Source organism: Diadema antillarum, unplaced genomic scaffold (assembly GCF_040938485.1).
Source record: "Diadema antillarum isolate AM-2024a unplaced genomic scaffold, OU_Dant_1.0 scf00000022, whole genome shotgun sequence".
Lineage (NCBI taxonomy): Eukaryota > Metazoa > Echinodermata > Echinoidea > Diadematoida > Diadematidae > Diadema > Diadema antillarum.
In genome coordinates this window covers 4,974,922-4,989,815 of record NW_027270911.1, presented here as the reverse complement: position 1 = coordinate 4,989,815, position 14,894 = coordinate 4,974,922, and the positions used below count along the sequence as shown (strand labels likewise).

General features: G+C 39.0%; 1 protein-coding gene across 1 annotated transcript in view; it reads right to left on the bottom strand.

The window, feature by feature from the left end:
* Positions 1-14,425, bottom strand: part of LOC139731484 (testis-expressed protein 11-like) — a 34,785-nt gene extending 20,360 nt beyond the window's left edge. Inside the window, exons 1-15 of the mRNA XM_071642371.1 lie at positions 14,398-14,425; positions 13,173-13,312; positions 12,297-12,381; positions 11,470-11,549; positions 10,926-10,956; positions 9,511-9,560; positions 8,476-8,613; positions 7,429-7,509; positions 6,747-6,832; positions 4,098-4,149; positions 3,430-3,525; positions 2,399-2,483; positions 1,727-1,808; positions 863-1,014; positions 69-148 (exon numbers count right to left, since the gene is read on the bottom strand). Coding sequence (XP_071498472.1) covers positions 69-148; positions 863-1,014; positions 1,727-1,808; positions 2,399-2,483; positions 3,430-3,525; positions 4,098-4,149; positions 6,747-6,832; positions 7,429-7,509; positions 8,476-8,613; positions 9,511-9,560; positions 10,926-10,956; positions 11,470-11,549; positions 12,297-12,381; positions 13,173-13,312; positions 14,398-14,425 — 1,266 coding nt within the window. The remainder of the gene's footprint in view (positions 1-68; positions 149-862; positions 1,015-1,726; positions 1,809-2,398; positions 2,484-3,429; positions 3,526-4,097; positions 4,150-6,746; positions 6,833-7,428; positions 7,510-8,475; positions 8,614-9,510; positions 9,561-10,925; positions 10,957-11,469; positions 11,550-12,296; positions 12,382-13,172; positions 13,313-14,397) is intronic.
* Positions 14,426-14,894: the final 469 nt, after the last annotated feature.

Genomic DNA, 14,894 nt, shown 5'->3' with positions numbered 1-14,894 from the left:
TCAGGACAATGTGGCACACAGGGGGTTTACACCAAGGCACACACAGAGTTATTAGAGAATACACACACCTCATAGGCCTCTGCTGCCTGTTCCCACAGTAAAACATGTAGCTGCCTCAGTGCACTGCCATCCAAGGCTGCATGGTGATCTACAGCAAAGCATTACATAAGTTGTCATCTATTTCTTTCACTTCTAAAACGCAGCTCAACTTTGCTCACTTCCAACACAAGTTATTGGGGGTTGGCTGGCAGCCACCTTTATCAGGGGTAGATATGAATATGTTAAGTCCTCATTTTCTTGGAGGAGTTGATCATTGGACCTGGAGGTTTAGGGACAAAATCCTGGTGCCAAACAAACTACCTAGACTGGCCCTTTGCACTAGATTAAAGCTAGATTCAGCTAAGTTATACCACACCAGGTACTCATTGAGAACGTTGATACAAAATTCATAACATAAACTGAAATGAAGAGTGTCAGTCCTTGTACAGTGGTGAAAATGCACACGAGGCTTGCATAAGAGTCATGTGATTTCATTAGAAAGAGTCACATGATTTCATCTCAAAGAGCACTGTGATTTTATTTGAGGGAGTAACATTATTATTTCCCAGTGTGGGAAGAGTGAAATGAAAAGCGGCAGTCCTCTCATAATGGCGACGATGTGATTACGGCATGTGAAAGATTACTGTCATTTCATTTGCCATACATTACTCCAACAAGTTAGAAAATGCCTAGGGTTAGGCAACATCACAACAGCATTTTAACAGGGCAAAATCTGAGCTGACACAAAGCTGTTTGCAAGTTATTCAACAATGCATTGTGTTACTGTGGAGGCATGCAGTCATGATGCAATGTTTGTTCTCACCTGAAATGATGGTCTCCACTAGACTCCTTGCCTGCTGCAGCCTTTTGTTGCGAGTCAACAGCTCCAGCTGCAATACCAGCAGCTTACCCAGACCGGCTGAGCCGGCGAAACGGCTGGTCAGACGCCTACAGGCTGTCAGGGACAAGTCATTCCTACAGAGAAGGGATAATAATTGTGGCAAGGAATAGAATTCAAGAACTGTCTTGAGGTACCACACCCCCCCCCCCCACCACCACCACCCCTTTTTCCTCTACTCATGCACTTTTCGCTCATTATTAGAGATCGAATTGTAGTATGGATACCACGAAATTATAGTGACATAGGACCCCACTTATTCAGTGTGCACACATGCACTTGCATGAAGAGTAAACAGAGGCGGAGTGGTACAGGCAATAAACAGAGACTGTGCTTAGTGGGGTCCTATTTGACGATAATGTCGCTATCACTATAATCAGGGTGACACTACAACATCCCTCATTTTGATGGCATCAACTACCAAGGAAATCTCGTCTACAAAAATTCATAACTTGACAGGGGAGGAGAGATTAACCTGTTGAGCATGAGTCCCGAGCATACTCGGGCAGGGGTCTATGGGAAATGCATGTTATAGCAAAATCAGCCCATCCTCAACAGGTTGAGAGAAAGAAGAACAGACCAAAAGTGACTCTTTGAGGGGAGTTCAGTATTTGACCTGTCTGGTAAAATGAATTGAAAGCAGTTCCTAAACACAGGTTGTAATATTTCTATACACATGATATTAGCATAACCATAGCCTTTATCCCTCTCAGATTAATGTCTCATTCTATTTGAGTAAATTCCTCTCCTTTCAATATGACTATTAAATGACTCATACAGTTAACTTACTTGTCATGTTTGGCCAGCAGTTTGACTGTTTCAATGGCCAACTCAACGGACAAATCTTTATGAACAATGGCCTCCTCTACAGCTATTGAGGAAACAAGAAACAAAATGAATGTATTCAGTCTTGTGTGACGGATTTGTGTCTTTTACTGTGATTTCATACATTATACTTAGTGTCAAGATAAAGGGTTTTCATGGTAAATACAACAAACTTCTTTGCAGTGCCATATCATGTGACACTCCATCAATTAGACCTCAATCAATAGGGAGTCTATCCACTCTTTCCTCACATCAAACAACTATTTCATTTTATCAGGAGGATGTAACATTACAATATTATGCCAATATCACACAGGAAAAACTAAAAATGCACACTTTTCTCCAGAAGAAGTGTTTGGAGGAAAAGTAAATAGTATCATAGAGGAAAGTCATGAGCAAATTTAAACATACCATATTTCATTGAAATACCCAAACAGTGGGTTTGGGCGTGGGGCACTTGGGAAAGAGGAAAAGAGCAGCTTGGCCAGATAAGGAACATTATGTCGTCTTGGGGTCAAGACGGTCACTACCTAGAGGTCCAGTAAGGTGAAAGCCGAAGGGTCATCTTTAGGTGTGGTAGCTAATCTCCGGACATTACTGATGTATGTAGTGATTGGTGAAGTATGAGAGACTTACCAGCCTGAAGCAGCTTACTGTCAATGGTTTCACTCAAGAGAATTATCTTGATCTTCAGATGGAGACCAAATGGGTGACTGTGCTCCTGAAGATGAAATCAATGAGTAGCATAGATAGAGGGAAGGAGACTGATGGATAATCAGATATGACATATTCCTTTTTCATTTCTTTTAATACATTTTGTCATATGCATATCACATTGCAAACTGTAGAATTCAGCTTGTCACTTATAAAAGATGTAATACTGCTTTCCAGTTGCAGAAAACTTGTCCTTTCCACCATACAATAAGAAAAAGTTTTCATCTGGGGCTCTTTTCTTTTCATTCTACCTTTTTCCTGCGGTGTGTAAAGGAGCCAGGGAAGGTTGCTGGTATGTTGTCCAAACATGTTGATAAAGGCAGTTTGAAAATGAGGATTTCAGTATGTCTTTTACCAACAATTTTGTTCACTCTGAAAATGATCACACATGCACAGAGTAGCACACTGCAGCCACAGTCACTCATCAAAGCTACAATAGCTATATCAAGGCATGCCAACTGCAATTTCAATCTAGCCATCACATTACAGAATTTCTTCATCATCTTGGACAACTGGAGAATACTGGAAGTAGTGATGGCAAAGAAAGGGAGATCAAAGCAACATATTCTCCTCCCTGCTAGCTGAACTGGAAGATTAATGGGCAATATAGATAAACCATATCAGGGAAATTACCCCCCCCCCCCCCCGACTAAATACTAGTTAGTGGTAAGGTTAGAGAAAAGATTAGGGTTAGGGTTAGGTTAAGGTTTAGAGTTTGGGTTAGGGTTAGGATTAGGTGTAGGATTAGGATAAGGATTAGGATTAGGAGAAGGGTCCGGGGAAATTACCCAGGGGTAATTGCCCTGGACCCATTTTGTTTTTTCTGATGCATGTTACCCTCAGTGAATGATATGTGGTGTAAAGGGAGAGGGTTTGGAGGAAGGGGTAGCACTGCATTTATGCGGTTTAGTGGTTCAGGGGGAGGGGAAGGGGGGGGGGGAGGGGGGACTCACAGCATTGGCCAGACTGACGGCATTGAGGGCCTTCTGAGAATACTGCACTGCATCCCAATCCAGGTAGGCACTGGCAAGGAGACGGAGGGTCTTTGCCTGATATCATCAAAAAAAAAAAATCATGGTGCTCATTTTGCAGCTTGGAAAGGAGCCATGCGTACATGTAATCTTTTACAGGCAATATAAAGTGAACAATTTCTACATTTTATTACCAATTTTTTTTTTTCAACAAAACCATTCAACAAAGATAGAGGAAAAGGCTAAATTTATCATCCTCAGTTATTGGTTCAAGCACTAACTTTTCCTACTCGTGGAATTAATATTGATCGTGACTGAAAGGGAGCTTTATTGAAGTCCCTTTGACTTGCCAAAAAAATGAGTTTTGATTATTTCTTCTGGTTCTTCGCCTTCCTGCACTACTTCTTTCAGTCCTGAAGATTATTGCAGCTAGTTTACCCTATTTGTCTGTGCGTGTGAGTGTACGTGCGCCTATGTGAGCATGTACTTATAATCAAGGGCACTTCTGTAGAAGGGTGCAAGTTGGCTATTAAGAGCAAGAACAAAATAAGATACATCTCATGTGATAGGTCAGAAATAACCTTTAACTGTTTGACTTCTGTATTATATATCCTGCATGTTAGCACACAAACAAAGCTAGTGTCACTTACCTGCATTTTGCTGTCAATATCATGGCAATCTTTCCCAAGCTCATAGCTTTGTCTGGTAGAAAATACATGTAATCGGAGAATATTCATTAATTCCTTATTCATTTGTTAAAATTCCCCTTCTCCAACAGAAGCACAGAAGTACAAAACTTTGTAGAAAAAAGTGCATATTATATCAACATGAGAGTGTTGAATAAAAAACTTCTGTAAGTATGTATGCTATCAACAAGGTTAAAAAACAAGGCAAGTGAGAAATTGTGTCTCGCCCATTCGCGTACAAGAAATTAATATTTTTCTAACTCCCAGAGGTTCATTGACCCGCCTATGACCTTTGACCTTGTGGCGACCTTCAACTTCCCAAGGGACATTTACCATCCAAGTTTGGTCACAAACGGACTTAGGGATCAAAAGTTATGAGCCACAATCGAAACGCGCCATAAAAACTTAACATTGGGCCCTAAAAGTCTGTTGACCCCTTTCTGTGACCTTTGACCTTGTGATAACCTTCACCTCCCCAAGGGACATCTACCATCCAAGTTTGGTCACAAACGGACAAAGGGATCAAAAGTTATGAGCCGCAATCGAAACGCACCCTAAAAACTTAACATTGGTCCCTAAAAATTCATTGACCCCTGTCTGTGACCTTTGACCTTGTGATGACCTTCACCTCCCCAAGGGACATCTACCATCCAAGTTTGGTCACAAACGGACAAAGGGATCCAAAGTTATGAGCCACAATCGAAACGCACCCTAAAAACTTAACATTGGGCCCTAAAAGTTCATTGACCCCTGTCTGTGACCTTTGACCTTGTGATGACCTTCACCTCCCCAAGGGACATCTACCATCCAAGTGTGGCCACAAACGGACAAGGGGATCAAAAGTTATGAGCCACAATCGAAACGCACCCTAAAAACTTAACATTGGGCCCTAAAAGTTTGTTGACCCCTGTCTGTGACCTTTGACCTTGTGATGACCTTCGACTCCCCAAGGGACATCTACCATCCAAGTTTGGTCACAAACGGACAAAGGGATCAAGTTATGAGCCATAGGCCTAATCAAAACGTGCCATAAAAACTTAACATTGGGCCCTAAAAGTTTGTTGACCCCTGTCTGTGACCTTTGACCTTGTGGTAACCTTCAAATTCCCAAGGGACATCTGCCATCTAAGTTTGGTCACAAACAGACAGATACATCAAAAGTTACGAGCAATAAACGAAACGCGCCCTAAAAACTTAACATTGGGCCCTAAAGTTCATTGACCTCTGCCTGTAACCTTTGCCCTTGAGGTACCCTTCATGTTTTGTAAAATGTGTAACTTTGTATAACCACTCTTCCCTCCAAGTTTGATTGAAAATGAAATCCTCAGTAGAGAGTTATTCAAGTTTTTGTAGCGTTACGGACAGACGACAGACGGACGGACGGACGACGGATGGATGGACGGACGACGGACGGACAGACGCCGCAGGTGATCCCTTAGTCTCCCCACACCTCCGGTGGGCTCGACAAAAATCATGATTGATATACATTTAACAGTTTATACAACAGGACATAAAGTCATTCCTCTACCCGAGAATAAAGCGATGGTTTGTATGCATGTTAAACTGCAGATGAAGAAGTAAACATAGCTCTTCTAAAACATGAAGTGACTAACTGCCGGGTTGCCAGCCCTCAAAAAATGAAAAAAAGCATGTTGATTTGGGCATGTCATGTCAATGAGCTACCCTCTACCACAAACGACTGTTTAACCCGTTGAAGACTAGCCCGGCATACTTGGGCAGGTGTCTATGGGAAATGCATGCTGTTTGAAAAATCAGCCCATCCTCAACGGGTTAAAATCATGATGGTTACCGTGTGCTTCACCTTTCCTCAGAGTCTCCTTTCTATCTATTTCTTATTTTCAAACCCTAAATCTTAACTAGCATTTGTACAAAGGCATCTATCTACAGTGTCCTTTCATACCTATCCCTATGTTAATGATCTGCACATAAAATCTCAGGTACATGATCTCCTTTGAATTTTAGAGTTATGATCTATGAGGCTGACCATGGAACTTCTTACACCTGTAAATGTAATGACAGCTTTTACAGCTTACCACTGTCATAATATATGCATGTCGGATCTCAGTGTTTGAGACAAGCAGTTAGAACCAACAATTAGGGAAAAGAGTTACAAAAAAAAAAATACTCACAAGTATTCAATAGGAAGCTCTTTGAACACAGAAACATTAAAATTATAAGATAACCACAGGAACACGAAGAGGTGAAGTGATCCATGGCAAGTACAATCAGTGCTTGACTGAATTTTGGACAACCTCACAATTATCTAGGTACTTGAACAGAAATGCCTGAACAAAATAGACACTTTTTTGCAGTACAACTCATATGTTTGTCCCCCTCCCAGTACATCTGTATATACAGTATGTGTGTGTGTGTGGGGGGGGGGGGGGGGGCATAAGTACATTTCTGGTGAAAAATATGATGTAAGGTCACACATTTCTTGAACAATCCAAATAATCACTTGTTGCTAGGAGAAAGTTGTGATGAACAATAAAGACAAACTTTGCTTTAAAAAAAAATGAGCTGCATATTTACCTCAGCCAGGAAACAGCAGATTCAAACTTTGCTTTAAAAAAAGATGAGCTGCATATTTACCTCAGCCAGGAAACAGCAGATTCAAACTTCTCGCTCTTTTGTGCATCACAGCCAAAGTTGTAGCACAGCTTGGCCAAAAGTGATGTCTGCAAATAAATATTATGACTTGCTAAAAATTATTGAATTCAGTTAACATATGATATTATTTTACCAATCTTCTGAAAGCTGAAATCCAAGCATTTTGATCTGTATGACGTAAGATGTCCAATTTAAGTTTTGCTTCACATTTGAAAGGTAATATTTTGTTTTCTTCACGGGAAATATCTAGCATGGAATACATATACAAATCAAACATCGGTATTTCAGGACTCTGTAAGCCTTATTTGCAACAAGATGGTACTCTTGCAACAAGATAGTATTTTTCTCTTTGTTTCTGTCATGACAAGCTTTCAAAGACTTCTTCATATTGTGATGGACATTGAAACACAATCTTCTGAAAAGTCAGGAAAGGGAGGGAATGGCACTGATTAAAGGGAAATACAGAAAATATGCTACATGAAGTGTACAACATGAAATACATGGCGACGTGACAAACCCTGTTGAAAGCAACTGGAGGTTGGATATTGTAGATTGTTATGAAGCGATAGATGTACATGGGCATGAGAATATGAATAATGAGAAATTGTGAAGGAATATAGAGTAGCTAAGGTAGTAGGGACAAAATTATATTGGACTATTATACCTCTGTGGTCAAAGTTGACAGGAGAGCTGTGGCTTTTTCAATCCACTCCAAGCCTTGACTGTGGTCCTCTTGTGCCACAGACTGGAGAGGGAAAAGAATGACAAATTTCAATTTATGTATATGAAATTATTCCTTTTATGTCAATGTATGATGTACATCTGTGCAATTTGTTCTTTGGTCGCCAGTCATATTTTTAATGAAGACTTTTTCAATTCAATTAAAAAAACAAAATAATATGGTAGAGTCACATGGGCAGACGGATGGATAGATTGATGGTCAGATGAATGGATGGATGGACATGTGGAATATGTTACAACAATGCCTCTGACTTCAAGTTCCATAGGCAAAAGGCAAAAATAAATTTGCATGATATGAAATATTGCAAAATATCTTTGACACTCATGCAAAGACTATGGAAAGAAAGTGAAATTTCGCAGAACAAGACCATGCATTTTCTGGGCCATAGACTATGTTAATCAATTTTGATATTCATTATACAGAACAAACACTGTTCAGACTGTGCTTGTTTTTTAGTACAAGCACTTGTTTTTGAAAATAAACTACACCGTTTCTCTTTGTATGTATGTGTTGTTCATTTGGTGAAATTCAGTTGGCTTTACTTCATTTTTAGTAATATCCATGCATCTTTTATTTACATGCTACTTCATGTTGAGAATTTAACAAACAATACATCAACCGTGATGGCTAGATTGTACGATATTCATGCCACAGCCATAGGAAACAGTTCAGACTGCAGTAAAGTTCTACACATCATAAGTGGAAGTAGATAAACTTTGTACATTCATTTTCCAAATTGAAAGCTGGACGATGATATTCCTCTTCATGCATTTGTTTTCATAGACTGGTGTAATTCAAATTGGCTAACCCATTGAAGACAAGCTGACTTTGCTACAACACGCATTTCCCATAGACCCCAGCCAGAGAACACTTGGGACTTGTCTTCAACGGGTCAATAATGTCTGGATCAATTTTTTCACACAATAATCATCACTTTGCAATCTACAAGCCTGTACCTTGGTAACTTACCACCTTGGCCTTGTAGCAGTAAATCTTGAATGCCTCTCTGTCCACTTCTTTCTTTTTTTCCGCCATCCAGGCACTCTCGGCCAATGACAGACCAGAATCACCTGCCGTCTGAACGTGCCTCTTCAGCTTGTCTAATCCCTGTGAGCGCCACATATGCGGACATACATTCAGTATAGGGCACTCGTGTCATAACAAACATGCTTATAACAAAATTCTCCTTACAACGAAGTAAAAGTGTGGGTCCCAAAATTATCATCTATACATTTTTCTATAGATTACTGTTTGGGTACAGTGGACTCCCGTTATAACGAAGTTCTCCGGACCGGCAGATTTCTTTTCTGATATCAAAATTTTGTTATAGCCATGTTCGTTATAACAGGAGTGCACTGTATAACAAAATTTTGATATGACAAAAGAAAAAGGTAGGCCCTGACAACAATAACAGGAGTGCATAGTATTAAAGTTTGACTAGGGTGGATTAATACTGCATGCATGTGAAAATGTCTGCAGGATCATCCTTCTAGAAATTCATTACTAGTACTTTGGGGGTGTGGTTTATATGTTGGGGGGTGATAACTGATCGATGCAGGTACTGAAGGGAGCTTTGACAATTTCACACTTAAAATGGTACAATCTGGTGTATGCTTTCTGTTGGGGGGGGGGGGGTTCAGCGTGAGAACTTGTTCATCAGAATGAGACAATCAGAACTGGATGAATTGCATGAGTCTAGTGCTGATTACATGAGAGTTGAAAACCCCATTATGCATGGTGACACTATGACCCCTCATCTATTGGCAATGGGATGCTACCATCAGATAGGTATGGTTTTAACACTGATTTATTCAAGATTCAGAAGAAATTACTGCCTCCCTATGGTTTTAACAGTTATATTCAATATTCATTTGACTATTGATATTTCTACAAGCATTTATTTATTTCAAGACTACTTCCAGACATCAATAGTAACATTCAGAGACTGGAAAGTTGCTGTATTGTGTGGCTTAAAACTGTTAAATGCAATCTAACAACATTTACCTCCAATGAAAGAGTGAGACACTGCTCTGCCATTGGCAGCTGGTCACAATCTAGAGAGGCAGATGTGATAAAAGCAGACAAAATCTTATGGAATATCCATTCTGTCTTCCAGAGATGATTATTGAGAGTAGCTCCCCTTGTAATGTATCATTGATCATAAATCAAGAATAAAGGGATTTAGTCATCATATTCTAGCAAATTACCTCAAAATCATAGCTGACTGAATTTATCAATGGCTTTGCAGCACAGGAAGCAACATATGTGACCGTGCATCACAAAACGAACAAAAAGTCGCACGCACTGATTTTGTGTGCAGACTGAAAATAGGTGAAAAGGGTCAATTTGGTCAATCTTGACTTTTTTATATTTTCTAAAGAGCAAGTCTTCTTCTACACTATGTAAAAATTTGGTATCATAAACTGAACAGGAAAGCGTGTTTCTTAGCAGTTTATCTTGAACACTTTTTTTAGAATAATGTGATTAGGTGTGTCTTTAGAGTCCCCCTTTCATTTCTTTAAAAAAAAAACTGTAAACACTCTTCACTTTCAACTCTAATAACTTTAGAAAAGATAACACAACTGCTTTGCAAGTTGGCATTTATCATGGACAGAATGTGTTAATAGAACATGCTCAATTTCAGCTTGATCTGATAATCCCTTCATTGTGGTTAAACCGATTGTTTTCATCCTTTTTTTTTGTCCCATTCATTGCACAGGTAGCACGGCTTGGTGAAGAGTACACACTTGAATAGACCCTGTGCTTCAGAGCCTCTTTTCTCAGTTCACACTTTTCCGGAGTGTGTGCTTTCTTTCCAATATTTAGAAAGGTTAGGAGAGCCCATTTGTTATGAGTTATACATCATTTTAAAGCTTGAAGTCTGCTCTTTCAGAATATACTCTTAACTAAAAATCCATGTCTGGCGACTTTTTGTGTGTTTTGTGGCGCAGGGTCACATATGAACTTTATTTAATGTCCCTTGCCAAACTAGCTAGATTATAGAGGGAGGGTCACTATAGAGCCTGGCTCTCACAAATGACTCCAATATAGCATCTTTTATTCTGAGCAATAAAAGTAACTCTGAAACTGAGCAACACCATTCATAACAATGTGGCATTATATTCACTCTGCATATTCTGGAAATGCAATTCATCAGTTAAAGAAATCATTATAAGGACTATATCTACCAGTGTGATTTCGGACACTGCACATAACAAGTTAAACAATCTATTGAAATTTCTCTAGGTTTCTACTTTGGAATATCAAAGAACATTTCCTTAAAAGAACTTTACAATACACAATTTCATAACAAATATTTGTGTTTGAATAGTAGTGTCTCAGGCTCTTTTTTTTTTTAAATTAAGAATTCCAAAGCAGCAGCAGTATAAAAGGTATTACTCATATGTAAAAGAGCCTACCTAGCCAGGCACTAGCAGCTTTACTTGCCATCTGTGAAGAATGGGTGAAGAAAGGAAATGAAAACTACAACAGCACCAACCACAACATAAAATTAGCTTCTACCGGTAGTCACTGCATTGCTAAAGAAATGTGGTTGACATAGTTCAGTAAAAATGAATAATGGTCTTAACCTGGCACTGATCCAGATGTTTTCCTCTTTTTTTCTACCTTTTTTGTTGGGGGGGGGGGGGGGGGTGGGTGGGGAGGAGGACATTACATACATTTTTTTTCAAGTAAATAAGAAATGAAATATGCAGAGACAAGCCAAAGTGAGCTCACATAGATTATAGCATTGACCAAATGAGCTTGGCAGTAACCATCTTGATGATATATCATGGTTGTTGGTAGAAGGCAGTTGGTCCAAAATTACTGACTTTCACTATGTTAATAGTGTAACAATAAATGCTTTGATTGACGCACAAAAATGAGGGTAATTATTTAGCAATGCACTTACAATCCGAGTATCACACGTAAAATAGGTACTATCTTGAACAATTTACTTACCATTACATGCCTTTTCTGCACAGTGAAGTTGTCAGCTGACAATCCACTTGTGAAGGCAAGGTTGCTTGCAAGATGGCGCACTGCGATATGAAACAAGACATTGCAGGTGGTTACACACAACTACAAGGCTGCGACCATTCTGGGGGTGGGTACTATTAGTTTAACCCTGGTCATGAACAATATCTTTGAAACTAACACCTTTCTTTTTCTCAACATAGAAGAGGTAGACAGAGAGAAAAAATAATTGCCAGGTCATTCAATCCGTTAAATCTTGGAAGTTGAAATATTCATGAATACATATGTGTGAATGAATTTGTGTTCTGAGATTATAAGTTCTCTTTTGGATTAAAATATGCTTTGCAGACTGCACAGACGGAACTACAATGTACAACTCAGTATTCAAGGTCAATCCCTTAGTGGCATTCAAGATTTGAAAAAAAAAATCTGACTGCTTTGATCATCCTGCCACTTCTTAACTGTGCACCAGGTGCTAAATATGATTAAGTTTAATTTTTTATTTACGGGCTAACAGAGACCAAATTAACACTGACAGTGGTAATGATAGTAGTGATGATAACGATAACTTCAAACAATGATAATACTAATACTCATGAAATTGATAATAATGATAACTGGACAAACCAATGAAAACCTGAAAAGCTATGTGTCTTGCACCTTCATAAAAAGGGGTATTTTTTTTAGCTGGAAAAAAAAAAACCCCAACAGCAACTAAACCTTACTCAAAAGAGATGCACCAAACTTCATACTGACTCAGCCATATCATCCAATCAACTTGTAATTACTTATCGTTAATATTCCTTTCTCACATTTTGCATTGAGGATGTCAGTGATGCTTGTGCCAGACTTCTTGGCTACGGCAATGTTCCACAGAGTGAGGGCACACTGCTCCATCTGAAGATAAAACACAATGAGCATGGTCATTGATGGTCATGTCTGATTCAGTCACATCATATGAATATATTGCAACACTTTGGGTGTTATTTGCAAAATCTTGACAAAATTAACCCGTTGAGGACAGTTTGATTTTGCTACAACATGCATTTCCCATAGAGGCTTGCCCGAGTATACTAATTGGGACTTGTCCTCGACGGGTTAAAATCCGTCTGTTATGTGTGTTACCTTTGATTATTGACACACAGACTAATTAGGTGGTTGATGGGAATATAATGCAATAGTATTAAAGATATGGTGGCTTGATTGGTGAGTGCATGGCTCATTAATGATCTGAATGATTGATGGGTTGACAGACTGACTAATTAAGGGCTTGGACATTGGCAAAATTACTGATTTGAATTGCTTGCCTTGTAAGTTATGGGTGAATGCATGATTTAGAAAAAGTGATACTCTGGATGGTACAAGGCCACTTGCCTGGGATAATTCACAATAAATGGCAACTGATTAGTGGGATGGTACTTCATGAGGGTAGACCTAGCTGTAGGAGCTATGCTGTATAAAATCACCTGCCTATTTATCAAAGAGCTTAGCCAGGTGGGTGTTTTGTCATTGGTGTTTAAGGGAACCACAGTGAAGATTAACAAAAGAAAAGTAAACATGGCTTTGATTTAAACCACCTTTGTGAATCAAATAATTAAGTACTTAATTTGACGAAAACTTATGTATTGACCCCGCTTTCGCGGTCACTGCAGACCATGGTTTGAAGGTTGTTGAGCAATGAAGCTAACCTGAGAGCCCTTTTCTTTCACCAGTCGGTCCAGGACTTCTCCACCCAGGCTGTGTAATGAGTGAGACAGATCCATCAGCTGATTGGCGATGCCATCACACCTCTCCTCTTCGTCCTCTTTGCACAGCTCATCAACAAGACCTGGTTTTACATGACGTATAACAAAGACAACAGTTCATACCTTGATTGAATAAAAAGTTCACACAGGAACATGATATGTGACCCATAAATACAAAAACTTGACACTAAGTGACAGAGTCATCAGATAATTATCTTCTGATTTTGGGATAAAATTTGTAAATTCTCCACATCGTTGAAAGGGATGATACAGTTTTGGTGGAGATGTGGCTTCAGGTTTCTAATGCTTTTTGAAGATGATTTTGTCAGATAATATGAAACCTCTAATGATATAATGAAAGAACATACTAATTCTACAAGGCACCCAAACTTTCTTTGATGAAAATTGGTTAGAAATGGCCAATATCCAAAATAAAGCAATCCTAATAAAAAGCAGGAACCACCTTTTATTAAGATTGCTTTTTTTTTTTATATTGCAGCCATTCAAAACCGATTTTCATCAAATAAACTTTGAATTCCTCGTAGCATTATATGCTCTTTCATTATTTCATGTGATGTTTCAAAGTATCTCGCAAAACGTTAAGAATGTAAGATGAATCCTTACCTCAACTAATATTAGACCATCCCTTTAAACCATCCTATTCATTTCCCAGCACCAAAATACAGAAATAGTATGAAAGCCAGTCACAAAAAAAAAATGAAAACATTTCCAATAGAACAATTTCTACATGCAGTCAAATAAGCATGAGATTAAACATTCAAACACAAGCTAACAACAACCGAAGTAATCACCTCACTTTGAATTGTACCTGTATTCAGTCAAAAATCTGAAACCTATTTCTTGCCCACTCCGCACCTTCTTGCCATTAATTTCCTTTGTGTATCAAAACATTACTACAAAGCACAGATGACTACAAAATATAGGACATGGGGATTGGTGACAAGGCAGTCTTTACAATAAAACATCAAGCATCAAGCTGGAGGGGGGGGGGGGCATCAAAGGAAGTAATCAGACTTCACAAAAAGCAAAGAAACAAACACGGCTTTGCAAGCCCAAGTTTGGTATTGTCTCACTATCTAAAACATTGTTATGTAAATGCATGATAGTGTTCTTTTTGTATCGTTAAAGTTTACACATGATGGCTCACCTTCAAGCTCTTGAACAACACTAGCCATCACTGTCCTTTCAAATTCTGCTTGGGAAAACAGAGAAAATAAACACAATATACACCTAAACATCATCAGGCATAATCTGATATGCATCTATAATTCTACACTGTCCTTTGGTCATTTGCAACGTCACTTGCTTGAAAAAATGTGTGTAGATCGTAGCAGATACAATATGCAATAGCAAAGATTGATGGCAAGACACTGCGATCAAAGCAAACTCTTCATGTAGAATCCGTCAATGATATAAATTTTCTGCACACAAAACAAAACATGTCAGGGGCGGATCCAGGAATTCCGTAAAGGGGAGGCACCTCTACAAAATTAAGGGGAGGGGGCGCATGTGCCCCATTTTTTCCTTTTTATTTCTTTTGTGTGTTTTTTTTTTTAAATCAAGGGGGGGGGGGGGGCACACGATGCCCCCTCTGGATCAGCCACTGCATATCCAATCATACACAAGCACTTAAGAGGTTCTACA